This window comes from Eucalyptus grandis, chromosome 6 (assembly GCF_016545825.1).
Source record: "Eucalyptus grandis isolate ANBG69807.140 chromosome 6, ASM1654582v1, whole genome shotgun sequence".
In the NCBI taxonomy this organism is placed as follows: Eukaryota; Viridiplantae; Streptophyta; class Magnoliopsida; order Myrtales; family Myrtaceae; genus Eucalyptus; species Eucalyptus grandis.
The window spans coordinates 31,941,297-31,960,321 of record NC_052617.1 but is presented as its reverse complement, the minus strand read 5'-3'; the positions used below and the strand labels follow the sequence as shown (position 1 = coordinate 31,960,321).

Genomic DNA, 19,025 nt, shown 5'->3' with positions numbered 1-19,025 from the left:
TTTCGCGGTGGGAATGCCGAACCAAACAGGCCATCCTCTGCTGCCGTAGCGCGCTGCATAGACTGCAAGCAGTCGCCACCAGTGCCGCCCTAACGTCGCGGCGTCGAAGACGAAGACGGAGGGGGTAGCAGAGAAAATGGACGACGAGATTGAGGAAGGCATGTTGGTGGACGAAGACGTCCGCTCGCCGGAGCAGCAGCAGCGGCAGCAGCAGCAGCAGCAGCCGCCGCCGCAGGAGCGGAAGGCGGAGAAGTCACCGCACGATATGCTGAGAGAGAGCAAGAGCTCGGTGGAGGAGATCGCGGCTCAGATCCTCTCGATCAAGAAGCAGGGCCTCCCGAGGTCTCAGCTCAGGGAGCTCGCCACCCAGATGTTCCTCCACTTCGTCACCCTCCGCCAGGTCCTCTCGGAGCCCTCGCTCGCCGTTTTCGTTTCGTTGCCTTAGGGTTTTGCTCTCGCTTGGTCTGGAGTGGCGTTCTTTCTGTTCTGCTTTGTTTTTATGTGGGCGCTGTTCTTTAGTTTCGATTATGGCGGCGAGATTTTGTTCGAGCTCGGAGGTTGATTCTGTCGATTGAGGAAAATTGGGGGCTTTTGTGCTGAATTTTGGAGGCAAATGTGGTTACTGAGGGGTTTAGAGTCAGGGGTTTGTGGAGGAGATTGCCCTCAATTTTTGTGGTCGCACTGCGGGAGACATTATCTGGTTGTCCTTGATTATTTGCTATTTTACAAATGGATTCGTGGTGATATATGATGGAATGTGGAACCGAGGACCGGCTTCTGGTTGTAAGTTGGATGCAAGGAGGAGGAGAATGGCTTGTATAGGGAGCTTTGCAAAGTTGGAGCTTTAATAGTCCTGTTTCACTAATCGTCCCAAGTCCCGAGCTAATTTTGTAAGCGGTATTACTGAAGGCGATGTTTAGGATGAGTTCAGTTGACCCTATTCTGGTCCTGATGAGATGGAAAGTAACTGTTCTTTGTAGCTGTCACCGGGAAATTTTTCGTAGGATTTTGTTACAATCAAGATTTTTTAATTACATAGCGCTATTTGAAGTTGCGTGGAAGAAGGGAAACGATTCTCAAGAAAATTCTTTGAAGCCTTAGGAGAGTAGGGAGTGGTAAGAAATGAAGTTCAATATTAGAACTTTTGAGGTAGATAATATAAATATTATGACAAGGAAAGATCGATGCCATGCTTGTGAGTTGAAAAGGAAACAATCATCAGTGACTCCTTAGTATAAGGGCAGTAATTGTACTTCTCCTTTATATCCTCTTGCCCTACCTTAATTAGGTCTCACTTTTATTGCTCCCATCTCTTTTCTTGTGCTTTGGTTTTCACCTGATCCTAATTGGGATTGAAGATAGAATGGCTATAGTACACACATTCAAGTCTGCTGCTTGTTTTGTAGATGCTGACTTATTCTTATGTTGCACTACATATTTCATGATCTAGATAAAAACTTGATCATTTTTTATAATTTGATTTGTCTTCTTAACAGGCAAACCGCTCAATATTGTTAGAGGAAGACCGGGTAAAAGCAGAAACAGAGCGAGCAAAGGCACCAGTAGACTTCACAACCCTGCAGCTGCACAATCTGATGTATGAAAAGAGTCATTACGTAAAAGCAATTAAGGCATGCAGGGACTTCAAATCAAAATATCCAGATATTGAACTCGTTCCTGAGGAGGAATTTTTTCGTGATGCACCTGAAGATATTAAAGACTCAGGATCCCATAATGATGCACATGATCTAATGTTGAAAAGGCTTAACTTTGAGCTCTTCCAGGTGACTGGTGATCGTTCTGCTGTCTGCAATAGTATGTGTATGCTTATGCATGGTTTCTGAAATATTTATCTAGGCAGACAGTTTACAGTCAGCTTTTGATCACTTTTCAAATTTACTGCTTGTTCTTTTATAATTTATTGGTTGCATAATATTGGCGAAAAATCATCTCGCCAGTGATTTGTGTTACCTGGACATGGCCCAGCACTGAGATGGCTGGTGCAGTCAATGGTTATTACAATATGGAATTGGTTAAATTTCTTAGATAGGCAGTTGGAGTATTGAAACAAGTTAATTTCATTTTCATATTTTGTATGACCCATTTTGCTCAAGTTGATTAGAGCGTTTAACTTTGATGTCAAGTCTGTTTGCTTCTCAACAAAATTTAAGCCTAGCTAGCGAAAGTTTTATCTAGTGATGATCAATTTGCTAAAGGCCTGGAAAGATTTTCTCATTTGATCTTTTTGCTATCTTTCTTCCTCTGGTATAGTTATTGTCATCTTCTTTATTGTTCTTTTTCCCTCATGCATGTTACATATTGTTGACAATCATAAATAGACTGAGACAGAGTATATTACTTGGAACAGCGCAAAGAGTTATGCAAACTTCATGAAGAATTGGAAAAACGTAAAAAAGGCCTTTTGGAGACCATTGCTAACCGAAAGAAGTTTCTCTCTAGCCTTCCCTCACATCTAAAGTCTCTTAAGAAGGCATCCTTGCCAGTGCAGAACCAATTAGGGGTTTTGCACTCAAAGAAGCTGAAGCAGCATCACTCGGCAGAGTTGCTTCCACCACCTCTATTTGTGATTTACTCACAGCTAGTGGCACAAAAAGAAGCCTTTGAAGAAAGAATTGATGTGGAGATAGTTGGAAGTGTGAAAGACGCTCAATCCTTTGCACGCCAGCTAGCCAACAAGGATTCTGGTAATTGAGAAAGAGATTTTCTCCATTGGTTTTATCCTTTTGTTATTAATGATTGCTGATTTTATTGGGGAATTCATCTTCCCAAAATGCGGAGATAGTGATCAATATTATTGATAATGTTAGAAAGTTCAACAAAAATGCTTTAAGCTTTTGACGGAGGGACACTACTTGCAAAAGACCTAGACAACTCTTAGATAGGCGATTTTGGATACTTCAACACTCTTAGATAGCAAATTGGATATATGATGGCACATGTAATAGGTGGATGGGGAATAAGATATATAAGAACCATACTGATGAAATTTTTAAATGGGTCATGGATAATTGAGACTTGGCTTTGAAAACTAGAAAGCCCAACTTAAAAAGGTTAAGCTATTAGGGGAATGGACGCTATATGGATATAGGCTCACAGCAACCTTGTAGGTAATCCATGTTGCATACTTTAACAAGTTATACATAGAGCAATGCGTTGGTAGGTCATTACAACTGTTTCACAAGGTATTCTTTACTGCTGGAGCTTGTAAATAAATCTACTTGATTATGTTAGACCAAATTATTTGCAATTCCATTAGCCATAAGTATGCTGTCTCTCTGAGGTGCTTTAAGTAATTAGTTTCAAACCAGCTTCATCTTCAGACCCAAGACAGAAAGGGAACTAAAGTTATGTTCTTTGATGGTCCAGGGATCTCTGCCAACCCGGACAGCTCAAGGTTAGATGATGATGTGGTTGATGAAGATGATGATGGGCAGAGAAGGAGAAAAAGGCCAAAGAAGGTTCCAGTCAAAGAGAATCTTGAACAGACAGGGTTTTATCAAGTTCATCCCCTGAAGGTCATCCTTCATGTATACGAGGATGAAGCTTCTGATCAGAAGTCGTCAAAACTCGTGGCATTGAAGTTTGAGTATATGTTGAAGTTAAAAATCATATGTGTTGGAATAGAAGGTTCCAACGATAGACCAGAAGATAACATTTTATGCAACTTATTTCCCAATGACACCGGGCTTGAGCTTCCTCATCAGGTATGTATGTCTAATCATAGCTCTTCCAAAATCAATTAACTTTGTTTCTAGGACTAATCTCCTTCGTGTCTACATGTTTTGGACATTCTCATTTTCCCTCTAATGGGATGTATTTGGTGTGATTACGATGCAGTCAGCCAAACTAGCTGTTGGTGACGCCCTTAATTTCGATGAAGGAAGAACTTCACGTCCATATAAGTGGGCCCAACATCTAGCAGGAATTGATTTCTTACCAGAAGTTTCACCATTGCTTGCTGGCCACGAGAATGCAAATGGTGACATTTCCAAAAGTGAGGTTGTTGCATCTGGTCTTTCGCTATACCGCCAGCAAAATCGTGTACAGACAGTTCTGCAGAGAATTCGGTCACGAAAGAAGGCTCAGATGGCTCTTGTGTGAGTCAACATCTGTAGGATCTGAATCTTGGGTCACCCCTGAAGCTAAGATAATAAATTTTCATTGGGTTCCAAAAGTTTTGAATTCTAAGTGACTGTTCTAGTATGGATCCCCTTGGCTAGGATTGTTGTTGTTATCATTTGGTGAATATGGAACGATGGAAATGCTGATTTTGCCTTAATTTCCTGTCACATATCTACTTTATTTAGTCTGAGTTACATCTGCTGAGCTGTTTTGGCTTTGTGGAAGCATGTTCTTATTACAATAATTAGTGATTGTTCCCATTGAATCCTGTGAATATTTTATTTGTTACAGGGAACAACTTGATGCACTTGCAAAGCTCAAATGGCCTGCACTAAATTATAAAAGTGTTCCGTGGGCCTCACATTTCCTCTCATGTAATTTGCATGGGTGGTCATCCATAGGCTCTGTTTCTAGGGAGCCTTTAACTTTACCTGTCGTTGATGTGGAGCAGGCTTCAGAGCCTATGGATGCCAATCCTGATGGATCATCTGGTAAAGAAAAGAATGAGCTAGAGACTCCGAGTGAGGATGGGGAGCTTCCGTCATTTGGTGTTGCTGCATCTGTTGCAATCGATTCTAGAACTCCTTTCAGGGGTTCCAGCCGTGAAAACTCGAGGCAGCTGGCTATGATTTCAAAAGGCATATCCCCAATTAATCGGGCAAAGTCTCTGAGTTTCAAGAAACAAGATGAGGATTTAGATCTCCTGTTAGACACTGATAGCGATAAAGACGAACCTTCTAAATTTGAACCAGAGGCAGAAAATGCAGCTTCTACTGAATGCGACAAGGTGGCAGAGAATTCATGGGTGAATTATGGGGTCAGAGAGTTTATTCTTCATCTAACGAAGAAACTAAATGCTGATGACCAGAATGTAAAGCTGGAAGCAAAGGTGGAGTTTTATTAAGAATTGTTCACATTTACAAGGCACTGAATATCTAGTGCCATGCTCTTTTACCTGAAATTTTTAAGAGAACTGAGGAAACTTTTGTTCGCGTATGTTAAGCATGAGTGAATATATCTCCTTAACTTCGTGAGAAATTTTGCTGCTGTCTGTGTCTGGTCATCTATTTCTTTTACTTACTAGAATGCCAAATTTGATAATGCCAGATAAAAGTAAGCATGGAATATCCACTCAGGCCTCCACTTTTCTCATTAAGTCTTTACCCTGATTTGTCTGGAGGAAATCATTGCAAGATTGACGATGTTGGGTGGACTAATGAACTTCGTGCTATGGAAGCAGAGGTAATGCACATTTCCACATTTCCCTAACAGATGCTAGTAAAAGTCTACCTGTAGTAACATTGGAGGCAATGTGCGTATGTACTTGCTGTGATTTATCTCTGGGTAGTTGCATGTCTTCTGTATAATGCCTATTTATTTTATTTTTTTGAGAAATGGATGTACATCTTCCATTACTTTTCTGTTTTGTATTACTGTATCATAAAGGTCATACATATGCATGTTTAGCCACACACTTCAAGGGCCTGTGCGCTGATCATTACTGATATAGTGGTCATGACTTCATAGTTTTGTGTGTACTCTACTTCTCAAATATCTTCAATATTACATTAAATATTAGCCTTGACCATATCTTGTTGGATGTCACAGGTCAATCTTCACATGGTAAAGATGCTGCCTTTGGTCCATGAAAACTATATTCTAGCTCATCAAGTTCATTGTCTTGCTATGTTGTTTGACTATTACATGGATGGAATATCTCTATCTGCGGAAAAAAGAGAGAGCACTTCCATCGTTGATGTTGGTTTGTGCAAACCTGTCAGTGGTATGCTTCTTTCTAGATCATTCAGGGGACGGGATCATAGGAAGATCATATCCTGGAAGAGTACGAAATAGTTCACATGAATCACTGAGAAAAGCTCACGTTTTGATCAGCAGAGGACACTTGCTGCTACCGTCCCTGTCTGTTTGCCTGTATTCAATTTTATTCAATGTTATCAAATTCAATGGCATTTAGTACCTGTTGAGACAAAAACTTCATTTCTATCTCCTGAAAGTAGGTAGCTGGTGAGCAAATGTTCCTTTGACAGAATAGAATACTATTTGCTGTGTTAGTGTACAATATAATTTACAATATAATTTCAGCCCATGGCTTGGATGAGGAAAACTTTCGTCCACATTTTAGAGTACTTACTGTGTGGATGTTAAGCTGTTTTTTTAAATCCGTTTCATTGATGTCAAACTGGGTGGTGATAGCCTGGATTTCATTCTGCGGAAATGGCTTCAGAATTCTTGTAGCTGTCGAAGGTAATATAGCAGGGTATTTGTTGGTTCAAAAGTGACTTTAGGATATGCAGCTTTTCCTTCTCTCTTGTGGAGAACTCTCTCGACGGCGTCTTGCCACGATTTTCTGTTGAACCTTCATCTTCTTAGCTCACGTCTTCAGAAATATGATTTGCTTTTCCTGAGATCAGATGTTTGGAGAAGTTTGAAAAGCCTTTCTATCGTTTTGGTAACAGTTGACTTTACATCTGGAATCTTGCTGATACAGTCTGCTGACCATTTAATGCAGAAATACTGGTGTTTTCTCCTCGTGAGAAGCACATTCAGACCAAGTTGGAAGTGGCAATTTATATCTTGAGCTCTAATTCAACTTGAATTCTAGCGAGATCGAGCCATTTAGTATGTTCGCACCCAATCTTATTTTGATATGGACTTTCATCAAATCTAATCCAAGAAAAATTCTAGTTTTGTAGATTTTGCTTCTCTACTTTAGATTTTTATTTTGAAATATCTAGAGACTGAATCTTTAAGTTGAAGAACAAATTCCTGCAATCTAGTTTTAAAAGGAAAAATTAAAAAGAAAAGTTTGCATGTTTTGAACCTCTAAGTTTATGGAATAAATTCATGCATCTAAGTTATATTAACAGAAAAATTATATTAGAATATCTAGTGGTGCATTTTGAATTTTTATACATATAATGTTCATGTCCATATAGATTCTATACTGCTTTTTTTAAGCTAATGGAACAAATTCAAGCATTTTAGTTATAAAAGGAAGAAGGGTTAATATTACGAAAAATCTCAAATTGGTACATCTATAACAAATTTACTATAAACTGATTTTTGGATCACCAAAAATCCTAAATTAGTACATCGTTGCATATTTATTCCACATTAATTTGTGGGTCATTAAAAACCTCAAACTGATACTTTGTGACAAATTTACCTTAAATGATATGGATTCATGTCAATTCAATTATTACCATGTGTTATCCGAATGAGCTATTTTAGGGTAAGATTTGACAGTAGCTAACTGAACGCAAATGTGTTATGGGTATATTAGTTTGGGATTTTTGGTGACCTAAAACTTAGTTGAGGGATGTACCAATTTTGGGGGTTTTTGGAGACTCAAAAATTAGTTAGAATAAATTGATCACAGATATATCAATTTGAGTTTTTTGTATGGTTTTTTAACCCAAGGAAAAATTAAAATGTTATACATATATTTCAATTGAATTCTGAAAGTTATATTAAAACTCTAATTTCCTACATTTCGGTTTTCATTCATACGCTGTCTCTGGAGAAAATGATACTAAAAATGATATAATTTTGTATGGTATTCACTTTGGTGTAAAAGCTTTTTGAGCAATCATTCCAATGCCACTTTGGTTAAAAAAAAAAAAAAAACAGATCATGTCAATGCTATAGCCTATTTGGGTTACCCAAAAATTTGATTTGGTTATATTTTAATATTTTCCAATTGACATGGCTTGTGAGTAAATGAATTTAGCAATAGTGCGAAATGAGGTTATCCAGCTATTTGTTTCCCTCAAATTAACAAAGTGAGGCTAAATCCTAAATGTTTCTAACATAATATCTTAATAAAGATACAAACAATTAAAGGGAGATACACAATAAATGTGAAATATTTAGAGATAGATAATTAACAGATATATCATAATTATCTTTAACATAGAAAAATATTAAATAATTCTAACATCCCCTCAAATTCAAGATATATAGAACTCAACTTTAGTTTGAGTACAAGTTTGAACAGGGTCTAACGGAGAATAGAAGAAACTGTTGGAGGTGAACTATGGGAAACTAGATCCATCAAATGTCGCAAAAGCGAAAGCCCCTACCACAAGATCAATCTTCAGGGACGGAGCATGAGAGCAAAATCATGAGAAGCTGACGACCTCCGTTGAAGCACATCCGAGCAAAGCAGTGCAAGCAATGCTCAAATCTTTCTCGGGTAAAATCTACAAGATGCAAAAATAGAGAATCCGGCATTATAACAAAATTTCACATTAAAAAGATATATTAAAATCTCTAATTCTGCATATGATTGTTATGTATATTTTCTGTGTATATATCGTTTACAATTTGATCTATAGACTGAATTTTTAAATCGATAGAGCAAATTTATGCGTTTAAGTTGTGAAAGTAAACATTTAATATTCTGGCTCTTTAACTTGAAATTCTTAGATTAAACATTTAAGTTATAAAAAAGTATATTGTTATGATTATTACATGATTGCGTATAATAAGGTGTAACTAATTTTATAACAAGCTATGACTTTCTTGATTGAAAATTTGAATGATTACCCACTACAACAAAATATTTTGTCACATTACAGAAGTGAATAATTTGTAAGGATGCAGATGTCAAATGATTAGCAAAATGAAAAGGGATTATTTTCATTAAAAATAATTTGAAATATAGGGGATCAGAGGATAATCTTTAAGAAATCACCTCTAAATCTCTTTAAAAAGAGCGGAGTGAATGAAGAAGAGAGATAAAACCGTTTTACTTTCGAGGAAGAATTACATAAAAATAACTCGATCGTCTTTTATATACCAAGTTATTTGGGTGTGTGATGGGGTGCTTGAGGTGCACTGAATGCAATGTGCATTGATGCACTTTGGATTTCCACAAGATCCATAGTTTTTGGTACCAATTTAAGAATAATAAAGTGAAGGAATATGAAAATTAATGTATACTTCAATGCGCATATTAATGAAGTATACATCAATTGACAACTGTTTTAAGATAATATCTCAATTAAAAAAAATAGACAATCAAAGGGAATAGACGTGCATTCTTGTGGAATACGGTAATCAATATAAATATTATAATTATCTCTAACATAAGAAAATATCCTATCGAAAGTCCTAAATAACTCTAAGACCCCCTCAAAATCAAAGGTGCATAGAAGTCAATTAAGTTTGTGTACAAGTCTGAACGGTGTCTAGTGGGGAGCAGAAGAAACTACTGGAAGAGATATGGGAAATTAGATCCATCAAATGTCGCGAAAGTGAAAGCCCTCTACCACAAGTTCAATCTTCAGGGCATCTTCACGGAGTATGAGAGCATAAGTAATGAGAAGCTGACGACCTCCATTGAAGCACATCCAAGCGAAGCAGTGCAAGCAATGCTCAAGTCTTTCTTGGATGAAATCTACAAGAGGCAGAAATAGAGAATCCAACGTCGCAACAAAATCACACTTTACAATGTCATGTTAAAAGCTCTAATTCTACATCTAAACCTAATGTATATAATGTTTGTGTATATATTGCTTCTATTTTGATCTATAGATTGAATTTTTAAATTGACAGAACAAATTTCTATGTTGAAGTTATGAAAATAAAATTTAAGTACTCTGGCTCTTCAATTTGAAATCTCTAATTCAACATCTAAGTTATAAAAAAAAGTATATCATAAGAAGGTTTATTACATGACTGCATATATTTCAAAACTAAGTTATGAAGTGTATAATAAGGTATAACTAATTTTATAATAAGCTATGAGTTTCTTGATTGAAATTTGTATGAATACACATTGCAACAATATTTTGTCACATTTCACAAGTAAGTGAAAATTTGTGTCGAGGCAGATGTCAAATGATTAGCAAAATGAAAAGAAATCATTTTCATTAAAAAAAATTGAAATATGGGGAATCAGAAGATAAACTTACTTCTAAATCTCTTCAAATAGAGAGGAGCGAATGAAGAAGAGACATAAAACCATTTTACTTCCGAGAAAGATTTAACAAATAAACTTGCTCGTCTTTCACAAACCAAATTATTTGGCTATGCTCAAGGTGCAATCCGATGCACTAAGGGTTTCCACAAGATCTATAAAATTGATACTAATATAAAAAATATTAAAGTGAAATCAAGGACTATAAAAATTTATGTATACTTTGATGTGTATATTAATGAAGTATACATTAGCTTTTTCATAGCCTTCATTAGATAATTATTCTAAGATAATATCTCAATAAACATATGCACAATTAAAAGAAAATATATATGCAATATACGTGCAATGTACGTTCATTCTCGTGAGATACGAATAATCAATAAAAATATCATAATTATCTCTACTATAAGAGATTATGCTATTGAAAGTTCTAAATAACTCTAACGTCCCCTTAAAATCAAAGATGCGCATAGAAGTCAACTTGAGTTTATGTACAAGTCTGAACAGTATCTAGCTGGGAGCGGAAGAAACTATTGGAGGAGAACTATGGGAAACCAGACCCATCAAATGTCGTGAAAGTGAAATTCCTCTACCACGAGATCAATCTTCAGGGCGTCTTGACGGAGCATCAGAGCAAAAGTTATGAGAAGCTAACGACCTCCACTGAAGCACGTCCGAGCAAAGCAGTGCAAGTAATGCTCATCTTTCTTGGATAAAACCACAAGAGGCAGAAATAGAGAATCCACGTTGCAACAAAATTTCACATTAACAAGTTAAATTAAAAGCTCTAGTTCTACATCTAATTCTTTTGTATGTATTGTTTGTGTATATATCGTTTCCACTTTGATCTATAGAGTGAATTTTTAAATCGATAGAGCAAATTAACGCATTTAAGTTATGAAAATAAAATTCCAATACTCTGGCTCTTTAACTTGAAATCTCTAATTCAACATTTGAGTCGTGAAACTATATTGTTAGAGGAAAATCTTCAAGAAATCGCCTCTAAATCTCTTTATATAGAGAGGAGCACATGGAGAAGAAAAGTCAAACCATTTTCCTTTCAAGATATTTACACAAATAATGTGCTCACCTTTTACGCACCAAGTTATTTGGCTATGGGGTGTTCTAGGTGGACTTGGTGCCACGTGCATTGATGTAATTAGGGACACTCGGACCTCAAGAGTGTCAAAAGTTAGCACAAAGGGATACTTAAGTGCAAAAAGTTAAGAAAGTGTCAAAATCGGAGCAAAATAAATCACTTAAGTGCCAATCCGGCCAAAATGCTGACGTGCGTAAGTGCAAAACGGCGTCGTTTTGCATGCTGATGTGGCTAAATAGTGTCAAAACAACGTTGTTTTGGTTGTGACGTGGTAAATAATTAACATAATAATTAATTAAATTAAATTTAAAACTAAATTTATTTAAAATATTTAAAAATAAAATATGAATATTTAAAAAAATTTAAAAATTTTTAAAAAAGGGAGGGAGGTGGTTGAGGGCTGAGCCCTTCTTGCCGCCGTCGTCGAGAAGGGCCGGCGATGGAGGGGAGGGTCGGTTGGGGTAGGCGAGCTCTAGCTAGGGCTCGTGACCCCGGCCGCCGATGGCAAGGGCCCGCGAGCCCTCGCCCGATCGGGGGCGAGGGTCACGGCCCTTGGCTAGATAGGGTGAGGGCCACGACCCCTGCCGGATTTGGGCGAGGGCACGTGGGCCCTCGCCGCCGGTTGGTTGGGGTCGCGAGCCCTGGCTAGGGCTTAGCAGCCCCCGGCAGACCCTCCCCCACCTTCCGGTGACAGCGGGGAGGTGGCGGCGGTGGCGGCGGTGAGGGTTGAGCCCTCGGTCGTTGGCTGCCTTCCTCCTCCTTCTCCTCCACCTTTTTTAAAAAATAATAAAATAATAATAATAATAATAATAATAATAATAATAATAATAATAATAATAATAATAATAATAATAATAATAATAATAATAATAACTATTATTTTGTTTTAATTTTAAATTAATTAATTTTTATATTAAACTTCAAATTATACCAAAATGACGTCGTTTTGGTGTGTGTTTGGCTGAGTCAGCTTGCCGGCGAGCCACGTAAGCAAGAAAATTAATAAAAAAATGCCATGTGAGATTTCCGGCAAGGTTTGCCGGATGTGGCACTCAAGTGGTCCATTTTTAATGACAAGTGTCACTTAAGTGGCACTTTCGTAAGTTTTGGCATTAAGTGTCCTTTTGTGCTAACTTTTGACACTTAAAGCATTTTTTTACCAATTTTTTGGGGGCAATTTTTTGGGTGATTTACACTATTGTCATGGCTGTCTGTATAACACTCAAAAGTTGATCATTCTCCAAGAGATTCAAGGGACCTCTACCCTCTAGACCTTTCTCATGCATAGGGTATTTAGGTTTCCATGAAGGCAATGGTTGTTGAGTGGTTCACTATTGACTCTAATAGTCGGCTGGTTAACATTAATTTATTTGAAGTAATTTGAGTTGTAATTATATTCCATTGATCAATTATTTATTTTGCTACCTCAGTGAGATTGAAGCTTATGATTTTTTTTTTTCAAAATTGAAGCTTCCTCGAGTATAAATAATTAAATTTGTTTGTGATTTATAAGAAAAATTAACTATTGACATCTTTGTTCGATTTTTCTTTCACTATATCCCTCACTTGGAAAAATTCAAAATGAAACTTTTCAATATTTAATTAAATTTAAGATTTTTTTTTCTCGGTCAATTAGATCCTTTACGTGTAGCTTTTTGATTTTTTATGTTCCACGAGGATTGTTAACACTATGATTGGGGTGAATTGGCGATCGATAGTGGCTGTGGTGATGCTAGTGAGAAGGAGGCTCGCTTGATGTGCTCGCCTTGGCCTCCTCCTTCTTCTCCCAAATGGTGTCGATATGTTCAAATGTCGCCAACACTTCATCCATCGAGAGCCTTACTTTAGGATCGCCCTCCTCAGGATATATACAATTGCCATGAAGAACCAATTCTATCCAGGCTTTACTACATATATACCTTCCGATTTTAATTTGACAGAGATGGGTAGGATTATTCAACTTATGCTTCATATTTTTGTGGAACCTTTTTTCTTTTTGATAGGAAAAAAAACTAATTTGTTTGTTACCCAAGTTTGTCAGATGGAGTTAGAATCGTCAAATGTATCACCCGCCCCAAGAGTTATTCTAGAACAATCAAGAAATCCCTAGGACTCAGGGATACTAGTTGATTGTCGCTTGCTCTAAGGATGGGTCACGGCCGTTGTTTAGAACCCTCTTGGGTCGTGCCATGCTTCGGGCCGTGACACTGTGATTAACAATACATTAATATGTACACTTAATTTATGGATTACATGAAGCACAAAACCAAAAATGTGGCAGAGATGAATCATCTTCCACCATATCCATTTCCTGTCATGTTGTTGTTTAATTGACTTAATTTAGTAGCATAAGTGGAGACCGGTAAATTCTTGCCACCTTCTTTGTTTTTGCTCAACTCAAGAACTTGCAAAATCCTCACTTCTGATGGAATTGCTCGCTCAAGTTGAAATGAATTCGTGATCAATAAGTTGAAAAAAGGAATTAAGAGTCACCCCTTAATAGTCGCCTCTGTTTCAAATTAACGTTTTGTTTTAAACTACATTTTCCACATCAAATAGCAGTTTTTGAAACTATTAAAGCCCCGTACAACAACACTCGACATTATACACCAATAAACTATTCCATTGTATTTCACTTGTGAATGAGATGATACAATAAGGGGAGGAGACTCTTATATATACAAATATATGACAAATTGTATCCGTAAATCTTTCATTAATCTGACGGTGGAGATCGTATCTCTTCAACTACCATCTACCTGCGTGGTCACAATTTTACCACCTAATAAGAATGATAGATATGGAAAGATTTACAATTGGAGGGGAATTGTAGACATACTTGTTGTAATATTTGGACATTTAGCTTCATTTTTTTCAACATTAACTTAGTTTGTGTCTTGCATTTGTTAAGATGTTTGGTGTTTAGGGTTCCCTTTATGAATGAGTGGCGGGTTTCTAGTTAAGTAGCCAAGTGAGGCTAGGATTTCGTATGGAATGGTAGTAGTAATTGTAGATGGTCATCTAAGATCAAGTTATAACTGCCAGTTCCTGGTGTTACTGCCATATTTTCTATCACTGTTACAGACAATACGTGGAAAATAGGATTTGTCGATTAGTAACCTCAAATGAGGAATTTGCCAAAGCTGGAGTGATGCTGATGTGGAGGCAGGCTCAGCAACTAGAATGTATGCCTCAAGTGATTCAGGTTTCCTCAGACAAAAGCGACACGGCAGATGGATTTGCCTGTAAGAAGTTAACTTTCTTCTTATTGTTGTTTTTCTCTATTATATCTCTTAATGACCGTTTTTTTCTCATTTTGTCAGTCGAACGGCTTGCAGAAAGAGATAATGAGAAAGTCCTCGCTATCATCTACAAAAGGCGGAGATTTTTTTGCGGCAATTTATCGGGTGATTTACACTATTGTCATCGTTGTCTGTATAACACTCGGAAGTTGATTACTCTTTAGATTCGAGAGACCTCTACCCTCTTGACGTTTCTCATGTGTAGGGTATTTAGGTTTCCCATGAAGGGAACAATTGTTGAGTGGTTTACTGAAATGTTGACTCTAATAGTTGGCTGGTTAGCATTAAGTAATTTGAAGTAATTTGAGTTGTAGTTACGTTCCATTGATCAATTGTTTATTTTGCTATCTCAGTGAGATCGAAGCTTACGATTTTTTTTTTAAAATTGAGGCTTCCTCGAGATAAATAACTAAATTTCTTTGTGATTTATGAAAAAAATTAACTATTAACATCTTCGCTCGATTTTTATTCCACCACATCCCTCACTTGGAAAAATTTAAAATGAAACCTTTCAATATTTAATTAGATTTAAGGTTTTTTTCTAGGTCAATTAAATCATTCACGTGTAGCTTTTTGATTTTTTAGGCTTCCTCGAAAATAAAAAACTAAATTTCCTTGTGATTTATGAGGAAAATTAACTATTGATATCTTCGCTCGATTTTTCTTCCACCATATCCCTTCACTTGGAAAAATTCAAAACGAAACTTTTCAATATTTAATTAGATTTAAGGTTTTTTTTCTCGGTCAATTAAATCCTTCACATGTAGTTTTTTGATTTATTTTTTTATGTTCCATAGGACCGTCAGCAATGCGATTGGGGTGAATTGGCGATCAATGGTGGCTGTGGGGATGCTGGTGAGAAGGAGGCCCGCTTGACGCTAGTGAAGAGTGTCATCGTACAAGTACTAACGTGAGTACTTCTATGCACCACATAGATGTATTACATATTACATGGAAAAAGGAAAGTCATCCCTCCTCTACTATACTGGCGCTAGCAGATACAAGCCTCAGTTACAGACATTTCAAGCTCTTGAATAGTGAGTTTCTAACTTCCTTATTTGTTAGAATGATGGGTTTCTGGTTGATTAGCTAAGTGATTCTCAATTCGTTATGGCATTTATGCACAACATAAAAGCATTGCATATTACAGGGAAGAAGGCAAGTCATCCCTCTTCTCCTATACGAGTGCCGACAAATCCCTTATTTCAAAGCCCAATTTATAGACACTTCAAGCTCTTGAAGGGTGAGTTTCTAGCTTCTTTTGCTGTTAGAATGATAGGTTTTTGGTTGATTAGTTAAATGATTTTCAATTCGTTATGGCAGTCATACATCGCATAGAAGCATTGCATATAACATGTAAGAAATGGAGTGGCCCTATGCGGTCAAAATTTTACCACACGAGTAAACATGTGAAAGTTTTTAATCGAAGGGGAATTGCGGAAACACTTGCTATAATGTTTGGACGGTTAGTTTCATTTTTTCTAATATTCACGTTAACTCATTTTATGTCTTGCGTTTGTTAAGATATTTAGTATTTACAGCCACATTTTCTGTCACAATTACAGCCGAGACGCGGCAAGCATGATTTATCAAGTAATAACCTCACAGGAGCATTGTGCTCGAGCTGAAGTGATGCTAATGTATAGGTAGGCTGATCAACTAACCCGTATGCCTCGAGTGAGATTGATTATCCCAGACGATCGTCAAGTAGTGAAATGATTTGCCTGTAAGAAGTTGACTTTCTTCTTATTGTTATTTTTATTTATTATATCTCTTTAAACAAACTAATATGTAGATTTGTGATATAATAGAAATTGCATACTTGATAGATAAGTCCATCTCTATTGGATTTGACTAGAAGAGAGAGGTTAGAGATTCACTTAATTTTCTTGATTTTCGATTTAGGACAAAGCCACGAAAACATAAGAGAAGTTAAAAAATTAAAACCACACTCCAATGCCATGAAACTGAAACTTCAAATCCTCCATTCTTTTATTCAGCCAAATTTTGTTCCAACCAATTTATGTTTATTTATTAATTATTTGTTTTTCCTGATTTATAAATTATGTAATGGCTCTTCTGCATTTTTATCCAATTTGGGAATTAGCAAGGCCATGAATGATTGATATTTCTGGTTTTTGGCTTAACTTCCTGAACGTTTTTTTTCTTATTTTGTCAGTTCAACAGCTCGCAGAAAGAGAAAATCAAAAAGCCCTCGCTATTATCCGTAAAAGGGGGAGATTTTTTTGCGGGGATATATATGGTGATTCATCCTATTGCAATTGCTATCTGTATAACCCTCAGCAGTTGATCACTCTGGCAGAGATATGACAGACCTCTAGGCTCTGGACATTTTTAATGCCTAGGTTATACGGCCTTCCTATGAAGGTAAGTGGTGTTGATGGGTTCACTAAAGTGTTGACTCCAATAATTGGCTGATTAGCATTAAGTAATTTGAATTGTAGTTACGTTCTATTGATCAATTGTTTATTTTGCTATCTTAGTGAGGTCGAAGCTTACGATTTTTTTTTTTTAAATTGAGGCTTCCTCAAGAATACATAATGAAATTTCTTTGTGGTTTATGAGAAAAATTAAGTATTGATATATTCGCTCGATTTTTCTTCCACCATATTTTTCACTTGGACAACTTCAAAAGGAATCTTTTCAATATTTAATTACATTTAAGGTTTTTTTCTTGGTCAATTAAATTCTTCACGTGTAGCTTTTTGATTTTTTAGGCTTCATCGAGCATAAATATCTAAATTTATTTGTGATTTATAAGAAAAATTAACTATTAACATCTATGCTCGATTTTTCATTAACCATATCCCTTACTTGGAAAAATTCAAAATGAAAGTTTTCAATATTTAATTAGATTTAAGGTTTTTTTTTTGGGTCAATTAAATCCCTTACGCGTAGGTTTTTGATTTTTTATGCTTCCTCGAGAATAAATAACTAAATTTCTTTGTAATTTATGAGGAAAATTAACTATTGACATCTTCGCTCGATTTTTCTTCGACCATATCCCTTACTTGGAAAAATTCAAAACGAAACTTTTCAATATTTAATTAGATTTAAAGTTTTTTATCGGTCAATTAAATACTTCACGTGTAGCTTTTTGATTTTTTTTATGTTCCATAGGACCGTTAGCACCGAGATTGGGGTGAATTGGCGATCGATGGTGGCTGTGGTGATGCTGGTGAAAAGGAAGCCCGCTCAATATTGGAGTGAAGACTATCCTGTACAAATACTAACGTGAGTACTTCTATGCACCACATAGAAGCATTACATATTATAAAGAATGAGGCAAGTCCTTTCTCTTCGTCTATACTGGCACCAACAGATCCCTTATTACAAAGTCACTTCAAGCTCTTGAAGGTTGAGTTTCTAGCTTCCTTTTTTTGTTAGAATGATGGGTTTCTGGTTGATTATCTGAGCGATTCTCAATTCGTTATGGCGGTTATGCACCACATAGAAGTATTGCATATTACACGGAAGAAGGCAAGTCCTCCCTCCTCTCTTATATTGGTACCAACAGAACCAATCACTATTTACAGACACTTCAAGTTCTTGAAGGTGAGTTTCTAGCTTTTTTCTGTTAGAATGATGGGATTCTGGTTGATTAGCTAGGTGATTCTTAATTTGTTAAGGTAGTTATGCACCACATAAAAACATTGCATATTACAGGGAAGAAGGTAAATCCTCTCTCCTCTTGTGCCAGTAGATTCCTTATTTCAAAACCCTATTTATAGACACTTCAAGTTTTTGAAGGGTGAATTTCTAGCTTCCTTTGCTGTTAGAATGATGGGTTTCTTGTTGATTAGCCAAGTGATTCTCAATTCGTTATGGCAGTCATGCATCACATAGAAGCATTGTATATTACGTGAAGGGAGTAGCCTTATGCGGTCGAAATTTTACCACCAGACGGGACGAGTAGATATTGAAAGATTTTCAATCAAAGGGAAATTGTGGAAACACTTGCTGTAATGTTTGGACGGTTAGTTCCATTTTTCCCATATTCACGTTAACTCAATCTGTGTCTTACGTTTGTTAAGATATTTAGTGTTTACTGTGACATTTTCTGTCACTATTACAGCCAAGACGCAACAAACATGATTTATAAAGTAATAACCTCATAGGAGCATTGTGCCCAAGCTGAAGTGATGTTGACGCATAGGCAGACTGATCAACTAAGCCGTATGCCTCGAGTGAGATTGATTATCCCAGACGATCGCCAAGTAGTGAAAGGATTTGCTCGTAAGAAGTTGACTTTCTACTTATTGTTACTTTTATCTATTATATCTCTTTAAAAAAACTAATATGTAGACTTGTGATATAATAGAAACTGCATACTTGATAAATAAGTTTATTTCTATTGAATTTGATTAGAAGAGAGAGGTAGGAGATTCACTTAATTTTCTTGATGTACCATATTGGCTTCGATTTAGGACAAAGCCACGAAAACATAAGAGAAGCTAAAAAATTAAAACCACACTCTAATGCCATGAAACTGAAACTTCAAATCCTCCATTCT

At 36.5% G+C, this 19,025-nt stretch overlaps 1 protein-coding gene across 1 annotated transcript; it reads left to right on the top strand.

Moving 5' to 3' along the window:
- LOC104449322 (THO complex subunit 5B) lies at window positions 1-6,290 on the top strand. The gene is made up of 8 exons (XM_010063446.3): window positions 1-400; window positions 1,497-1,784; window positions 2,369-2,705; window positions 3,388-3,725; window positions 3,859-4,118; window positions 4,435-5,032; window positions 5,251-5,385; window positions 5,752-6,290. The coding sequence occupies exons 1-8, from the start codon at window positions 137-139 to the stop codon at window positions 5,995-5,997; spliced, it is 2,466 nt and encodes an 821-aa protein (XP_010061748.2). The 5' UTR covers window positions 1-136; the 3' UTR covers window positions 5,998-6,290.
- The last annotated feature ends 12,735 nt before the right edge of the window (window positions 6,291-19,025 follow it).